At 38.1% G+C, this 9,074-nt stretch overlaps 1 protein-coding gene across 1 annotated transcript in view; it reads left to right on the forward strand.

Moving 5' to 3' along the window:
• The window catches only part of HSD17B11 (hydroxysteroid 17-beta dehydrogenase 11), a 34,942-nt gene extending 32,716 nt beyond the window's left edge, over positions 1–2,226 (forward strand). The window contains exon 7 of the mRNA XM_019464981.2: positions 1,372–2,226. Within this exon, the coding sequence (XP_019320526.1) occupies positions 1,372–1,462 (91 nt within the window). The 3' untranslated portion in view covers positions 1,463–2,226. The remainder of the gene's footprint in view (positions 1–1,371) is intronic.
• The last annotated feature ends 6,848 nt before the right edge of the window (positions 2,227–9,074 follow it).

The following is a 9,074-nucleotide window of genomic DNA, read 5'->3' on the forward strand; positions in this document are numbered from 1 at the left end:
AGGGTGGGAAGAAAAATTTGGACCTACCACTTATCCATCATGCACAAAATAGAATATTTAAAGTATTTTATATTAACGCATTGATTTTTCACAAGAACAGTGTGGAGTAGGTGTTAATGTTTCCATTTTCATGTGAGGAGTTTAATCTCAAAAGTTAAATAATTTGTTCAGCATTATGCTCAAAACCAAGTTCATTCTCTGCATTTTCATTTAGCGGTTCTGTTTCTTTAGTCTCTTAGTGGAGCATTTGAACAATATTTTGAATTACAAAGTGTAAAAGTAGTTCCTATTCTCACTTCCTTCCCAGTGTGATGCTTCTTGTTTCAAAAGTCTTTAACATCTCAGCTCTTCAGTTCTACACACCTCTTCTCTGGATCTTCTGAAAAATACAGGAGCGTATTTATTTCAAAAACTAAATATTTCAAGTGACTCCTACCCTAAAAGGTGGTTAAACCTCCTTCCTTTCCCTTTTGAAACCAAAATGGATTTAATTGAAAAGAACATATAGTAGTGACTCAGAGTTAAAGTTCTTAATCTTGTTTAAGATGATACATGATAAAGGATACACCCATACTGGCAGATTATAGATGTATATTATCCCTACTGATTATGAAACTGCTGATGACAAGAAGTTGCTATTAATATGGTACTGCTTTCCTTATAATTGTTAAATTAGCTGTCACAGCAGCACGTACATTCACTAGAAAATAGTCCAGAGAAGTAAGAGACAAATCATATCTTCAGTTTTCAGACAAGGCTTGTTTGCACATATTTATCCAAGGCTTGGAAGCCTCCACCCTAAAGGTATTTCCATAACCAGCTGTGGATGAGAAAACAGCATTATAATGGGGGACTTTAGAAATATTCATTATTGGGGTGCCTGGCTGGCTCAGTCAGTAGAGCATATGACTGTTGATCTCAGGGTCATAAGTATAAGCCCCACATTGGGCATGAAGCCTACAAAAAAAAAAAAAAAAATGTATGTTCATTATTAGGTGGGGACTAGGGCAATGGGGCTAAACTCTGGTTTTTTTAAGAAATATCCAAAAAATTTCCTTATTCTTAAATGAAGAAGAGAAAGAAAAAAGAGAGAGAGAGAGAGAGAGAGAGGAAGCCCAACACAATACTTTCTGTCTTTTATGTGCCTGTTCCACTTTACTCTCATTTTATCACAGGGCTCCCTGACTGTATTCCAGTATGATTTCTACATTGCATATAGCTGCCTAATCATAGAACATATATTAAAAAGTTATTTCTCTCATGCAAAAAAAAAGATGATACATGATAGACATAAGTATTTTAAAAGAATATATTTTACAAGTGCATTTAATATTAATTTCCTAATTATTTTCATGTATCTTTTTTTTTTAGGATCCTTCCTGAGCGTTTCCTGGCATTTTTAAAACGAAAGATCGATATTAGGTTTGATGCAGTTATTGGATATAAAACTAAAGGACAATAAGTTCTACATGGGCTGCATTCTACATTTAGTTGATATAAATATATACCTTAAAAATGCTTGCTTTCCAAAACATCATTATATTTAAGTAACATAACTTAAATTCTTCTTCATACGTTAGCCATAGATAAATAAAACTGATTTAGCAGGTTTCAGTGGATTTCATCTAATATTCACCAGAATTTTAACGTTTAGACTTCTGCTTTTCCTAATTATCTTTTTTTTCTTCAGTATCCTCTTTTGAGGCCCTGGCAGTGCACATTTATTACCACCTCTCCTCTAGCTGAAAGCTAATTTCATATAATACAAAGAGGGGAATATCTTAGGAATTGACCTCACAGAAAATGGAGAAAAGGAACAAAAATAATTTTATAATAATTTCTAAGAGTTTGTGGCTTGTGAAGGCTTTGCAAAATTTGTATTATAAATATGTAAGATATAGTGGTATTTCTAATTTCACTTAAGTTTTATATAATTCACGTGTTTCCTTTTCTATTCTCCATAAAAACAGAAACTTCAGGCTCTCTAAATTTAATGAAGAACTGTATCTAATGGCATTTCACAGTGAGTTTCATGTGATGTAAGAAATACTGCTCAAACATTTCATCCTGCACATTACCACACTGTTTCATTCCAAAGCCAAACATTTCAGCTCAAGGAAACTAGAGATGGACACATCTTGCAGGTATAGAAGCACCATTGGGATTTGAGGCAGAGAATTAAGAGAATGTACCCATAGTGGCAACAATAAACAAATCAAACTTAAACTTTTGTCTTTGTCTTTTTGTCTTGAAAAGAAAACTTGATTTATCCTTCAAATTAAAGGAAAATGCATTATATAATCAAATGTCTTTTTTTATTTTTTTAATATCTGGAAATTTCTTGGATGCAAGTGAGGCTCAGTGAGATGAGAATATGAATTGAAAAAATATTCAGGTTTGTTGGATTTCTATTGAAAAAAAATATTTCCAAGACTGTGTTAATATACACAAAGTAAAGAACTTTGATCCTTCCATCAGAAGGTTCATACTTAGAAAACATATAACTCAGAATCACTGACCCTGGTGAAATGTAGTAAATGAGTCACATTTAGGTACAGAAATTTCATGGTAAAAGATCTTGATTCTGTTTCTAAACAGAAACATACTTACTTATTTTTACTTTTTTAACTTTTAAAAAAAGTTTATTTGTTTTGAGAGAGAGAAAGAGAGCAGGGGAGGGGCAGAGAGGGAGATAGAGAATCCGAAGCAGGCTCTGTATCGCCAGCACAAAGCCCGACGCGAGGCTCGAACTCACGAACCATGAGATCATGACTTGAGCCAAAATCAAAAGTCAGACACCTAACTGACTGAGTCCCCCAGGCTCCCCAAAACTTATATTTATTTAATATGTGTCTGGTACTTTCCTAAACAGTTGGCTTATTGAACAATTAAGTTATGTCATCAGTGCCACTGCAGATGATAAGGATCATAAGATAATCAGCTTAAGGAAGGTTATATTGTAGATTCTATAATATATGAAAATGTTTCACAGCAGGTATTCCTGCAATAATGTTATCCCTGCCCATCAACTACCTTCTAATACAGAGAATCCAAATACAATTGCTGTCAGACTACATTCTACATTCGGTTGATGTAAATACATATCTGAGTCAAAAATTCCTCCTTCAAAAACATTGTCACATTTAAATAACATAACTTAGATTCTTCTCCAACATTAGCCATGCTCTGGTAGCACTCTACTGGAGTACCTATGAATAACCACAGAATTTATAGATTTACCTAAACTCTGTCCTGTTAGGTGAGAGTGACACTAGAAGGTTGGAGAGTCTCTTCCAGTCAGCTTGGGACTCATTTTGAAATACATGTAGTGTTTATTATTTTGATTAAGTTATACCTGCTCCAGCTTGCCAAGAATAATGAAGTAGGTGAGGAGAAAACACAGTGAAACTTCAGTAAGGTGACTGAGGCCCCAAGATTACTGATGACTTTCCTCTTTTCACAATAAACATGTTTACCTCTTTTTTAAAATTTATTGTTAGTATTTATTTATTTTTGACAGAGAGAGAGAGAGAGAGAGAGCCAGAGCATGAGTGGGGGAGGGGCAGAGACAGAGGGAGACCCAGAATTCGAAGCAGGCTCTAGGCTCTGAGCTGTCAGCACAGAGCCCGACGTGGGGCCCGAACTCACGGACTGCGAGATCATGACCTGAGCCGAAGTCGGACACTCAACCAACTGAGCCACCCAGGCACCCCAAAACATGTTTACCTCTTAACACACTTGTCTGAAATTAACACTTGGAAGGATTCTGGCATTAACCATTATGAGAAATAAGTACTACTTCTTGGATAGTACGCTGACAGAATGGTAATCAGTCCTTTTCATGCATGTTAACCATATGCTAGGCACACTTGGCCATTTAATCTTCCAGCGATTCTGTGTAGTAGGCGTCGAAGGCATTGCTGAAATTCCTGTAGCAAGCAGTAACTCAGAACCTTAGAGGCTGACGCCCTAACTCTGTTGAAAGGTTAATGAATGCTGTAGGAGTTCTGGGTTTTTGTTCCCTGCCTCCCCCCTCCTTTTTTTTTTTTTTTTTTTTTTTTTTTGTTGCTGTTAAAAAAAAGCTTGTTCTGATTCACTAACATCAGTCAATTACTTCTTTGACTCTAAGTCTGAAAACTTTTAACTGTTATTTGAATGAATGAATTCTAACTCTGAACCCACGTCCTAACAGTTTAGTGGGAAAACTCATCTCAACCACCAATAGGGCCACTTCTGAGAGTCACACCAAAATCAAAGAGGCTTACGTTGCCTTGGGGTAAACAGGAAAGACTTCTCTATCAACTATCATGGTACTCTGTGGTCCTAATGTAGGACCTTGATAACAGACGGCTCTCTCTATTGTGGGGTACAGAAATCCTGACTGTTGGTAAGGAACTAACACTCCTTGGACACATCATAAAGTCTTCCTGAGTCCTTGCTATCACCCTGGAGCCCTGCTATGGGACAACTAGGACTCACTGGCCTCTCCTATTCCCTTTGAGAATATTCCCATTCTTGCCTTCAGAAGCACTCTTCCCTGTCCCTGTCCTCATGCTACCATTCTCATGCCAGAAATCTATTCTTTTTAATGGAAATAAGGATTAGAAAGAGTAAGGAATCAAGCCAAGGAAAAGGGTTAAAATTGACCCTTAGTAGGTTGTCAACATCAACTTGGCTAGCAAGTAAATAGCAATGAGGATTTTACTGTGGGGGAGGGGAGCAATTATTAAGAGCCTCCTCTCCCAGGCTGGGCAATAGACTTACTCCCTTGAAGAATTCTGGGTGGTAGACATCATTATTCCCATTTCATAGATGAGGTAGCCCAAAGGCATTCACCAAACTTTCCTGAAATCACACTGCTACTCAGAGGTCAAGCTGAGGATTTGAGCCCAGGTTTTCTGACTCATTATCCTACAACCTCAGTGGAATTCCTGGATAGTTGAACCATCACCCTAAGCCCCCTCTGCTTCCTTTTACTCAAGCTCCCCTTGGTATTCAGACAATATTCCATAATTAGCCAATGAAAATCTCCAATGGGAATTGAAGCTATTTCATCTAGGAATTATTTTAAGGTAGAATGAAATCCTAAATCCTAGTTGCTCAAGTATTCTACCTAAAAAAAAAAACAAAAAAACAAAAAACCTAGCCTGGACTGACCCAATATCACAACAGTCTAAAGTTTCCTGAAATTAAAATGCTGAGCCTGAAAATATTGGGATAGTCTTAATCTGCACTGGCCATCACATCCTTCCCCAAAATAGATAGAAATTCCTGGTACACTTTAGAGCCAATCTGACCACTCCAGTTGTTGTTTGTTTTGTTTTCCTTTTTCTTTCCCTCTTTTTTTTTTAATTGGTCTAGGGATGACTGGACAATCTCAGGATGAGAGAGATGTGCCTTTTACTTTCATAGACTTCCCTGTAATTGCAGGTGGCCTCGTGTAGTAATTCAAGCTAGCATCTTCTCTACACCATCTGTGTTCCCCAACAGAAAATGGCACATCTAACAGGTGTCCAAGCTAAAAACCTGGAATTACACCTGCCTCCTTTTGTTCACCTTCATCCCTCATCTCAGAAAAATCCTCTAGTCCTTGGCACACACGTTAAATATTGGTCACCATTCCCACACTTATATTTCCAGCCTGAATCTCTCCTCTGAATGCCACACACAAATGCAAATACCTTCTTGATATCTCTGCCTGTATGACCTGCAGGCATTTCAACGTAATATTTCTGAAACTGAGATTTTCGTGTTATCCAAAAACTGTTCCAAACCCCATTATTCCAGTTGCTCAGGTCAAAAAATGTAGTGTCATCCTTGATTCCTCTCTCTCACTCCCCACATTCATTACAAAAACAATTCTGTTTGTTCTACCTTGAAAATACATACGGGGGTGCTTGGGTTGCTCAGTCGGTCAAGTGTTCAACTCTTGATTTCAACTTAGGTCATGATCTCATGGTTCATGAGTTCCAGCTGTGTCAGGTTCTGTACCGACAGCGGAGCCTGCTTGGGATGCTCTGTCTCCCTCCATCTCTGCCCCTCCCTTGCTCTCTCTCTCTCTCTCAAAAATAGACAAATAAACATCAGATATATCTGTATCTATATCCAGAATTCTATCACCTCTTATCACCCCTACTGCCACCACCCTGATGCAAGCCACCATCACCTCTTGTTACCCCCAGCACAGCAGCCAGAATGGGTCTTTAAAATATGAGTTCACATCATGCTTCAGCTCACAATACCCCATCAGCTTCTCGTCTAAAACTTAAAGCAAAAGTTTTTACCATGACCTAGAAGGCCATATGTAATCTAGTCTTCTTCCCCACTACCTTATTACCTGTATTAGAGTTCTCCAGAGAAACAGAGCCAGTAGGAGATTTTATATACATACATACATACACACATACATACATACATACAAGAAGAGATACAGTTCAAGGAATTGAGGAATTGGCTCATGTGATTGTGGGAGGCTAGCAACTCTGAAATCTGTTGAGGAGACAGGAAGACTGGAAACTCTTGGGCACAAGTTGATGTTGCAGTCTTGAGGCAAAATTTCTTCTAACTCAGGATATCTTAGTTCAGGCTGACAATATCAAGGATTTGGTGTCTAGTGAAAGCCTGCCTCCTGGTTTACAACCAGCCAGCCTGTCTTCTTTCTGTGTCTTTACCTAGCAGAAGGGGCAAGGGAGGTCTCTGGTATCTCTCTCTCAGTCTCTTTTTTTTTTTTTTTCCAAATGTTTATTTATCTTTGAGAGAGAGAGAGAGATAGAGCCCTGAGTGGGGCTCTGTGCTGGCAACTCGGAGCCTGCTTGAAATTCTCTCTCCTTCTCTCTCTCTGCCCCTCCCCTCTTTCTCCCAAAATAAATAAATAAACATTAAAAAAAATAAAGACTACTGATCATAGATATTAAGCACAAAATACCTTCACAGGAATACCTAGATTACTGTTACACTGAATAGCTAGAAACTATAACCTATCCATGTTGACCCATAAAACTGTCACACTACCCTCACCTTCTTTCAGTTCACGCCCTTGATGTTCCATGACCCACCAGACATGTTCCTATCTCAAGACCTTTGTATGTCACTGTTCCCTTTCCAGAATGTTCTTCCTGCAGATACCCACATGGCTAGCTCCATCTTCCTTTTAAATCTTTTTTCCCTTAGGTCTTTTCAGAACTTAGCACTCCTTACCTAAAACCCTGCCTACACAACCATGCCCTACCAGATTCCATTTCTGCCTCTGTTCTCGATTTTTCTCCCTGGCACTTACCATTGTGGAGCATACTATATATCTTCCTTATTTATCATCTTTATTGTCTACATTGCCCCTAGAGCATAAATTTCCCAAGGGAAGTGATTTGTTTTGATGTATTTTGTTCAATGCTGTATCCCCAATGCCTGGAACAGTCCCTAAGACTATATCAAGAGTTTGATGTATATTTATTAAATTAATGCCCATTTATTCTATTATTCCCTCTCCCAAATATCTCTTTGCCACCACTTTCATTCAGGCCACCACCATCTCTGGCCTGGGTGACCTAACAGCTGTCCAACTGGTTTCCCTCCATCTATTCTTGCCGTTCTTCCAATGCATCCTCCATCCTGTGGCATTTCTAAATCCTCTGCTCAAAACATTTCACTAGCCTTCCTTGATGCTGAGGCTCTCAATGATTGAGCCTCTATGCACCTATACATTATCTTCTCTCTGCCCTACACTCTCTTATCCAAGACAGACCTAGTCCTTCAATGTGCCATGATCTTTCACATCCCGGTGCCTCTACACATGGTTTCCTATATCTGGAGCATTCTTATCCTCTTCACCATGTGGTCAACCCCTGCTCGCCCTTTAGGTCCCATTTATGGCTCACCTCCCACCCACCTTCCATCTTCAGGACTGGTGATGCTCACATAGCTCTTTATATTTAGGACCACCATGGCACTATGCACCAGGTGAAGAATAAAGAAACAAGAGATTTCTATCCTCCCAAGGAAATGGGTAGCCAGAGAACAGAGGTAATTGCTATATAATAATTTGACAGTAAGATATGAAAGACAGGATGGTAAAAGGGGATTGGGCAGGGAAAGATTTCACAGAATATTTTTACAATTGAAGAGATCAGAAGGTAGTTGAAAGCAAAAGAGACAGGTCCTGTAGGCAGGAAGAAGTTGGAATTAATAGGGAGAAAAGAATAATTGGAGGAACAAGGAAAGAAATCTTGAGAAGTACACAATAGCGATCAAGACCCTTTCTTTGCTACTATAAGAAAAAAAGTAGGATTGATATGCAGAGATGAAGCAATGGGTTTCATAAACAGAAAATATGCAGAGGCCTCTACAAGATGTGGACTTGGGATTTGTTCAGGTAGGAACTAGGTTTTGGAGCTTCAAGAAGTTTATAAGACATTTAAGACTACCTAATACTGCTTTATCAGTTTGGCAGGGCACAGAACCTTTGACAATTAAACCTCCAGAAAGGAAGGGGAAATTATTTATTTGAAGAGATTATAATCCTCAACTTCTACTTGGCAGACTACTATAGTTAGACTAAAACAGTGGGTTATAGCAATGTACATAAATCCTGTAAATGTCTCATGTTATAGTCTCCAAAGAAATAGTGGTATTTCCCAAAAACCACCGTTCTACTTTCTATTTCTATGTATCTGACTAATATAGGTTATATAAGTGGAGTCAAACAATATTTGTCCTTTTGTATCTTTTATTTTACTTAACATAATGTTTTTAAGGTTAATTCATGCTGTAGCATATATCAGAATCGCATTCATTTTAAAAGAGGAATGATATTGCATTGTATGTATATATAACATTTTGTTTATCCATTCATCTGTTGATAGACACTTGGACTGTTTCTACTTTGGGGTATTGGAAGTCACACCACTTTTAAGTGGAGACTTTTGGAGCATAAATCAGGAGATTTAATGCTCATTCCCATAGTATCACAAAGGGATTTGATTGCTTTGTATAACCTCCAATCTCCCCCAAACTTAAGAGGGTTTCAGGGAAATGTGCATCTCATGTAAAAAAAAAAATTAGTTAACTGAAATATTGAT

The sequence above is a fragment of the Panthera pardus genome, unplaced genomic scaffold (genome assembly GCF_024362965.1).
Source record: "Panthera pardus isolate Hobbes unplaced genomic scaffold, ASM2436296v1 HiC_scaffold_13, whole genome shotgun sequence".
In the NCBI taxonomy this organism is placed as follows: Eukaryota; Metazoa; Chordata; class Mammalia; order Carnivora; family Felidae; genus Panthera; species Panthera pardus.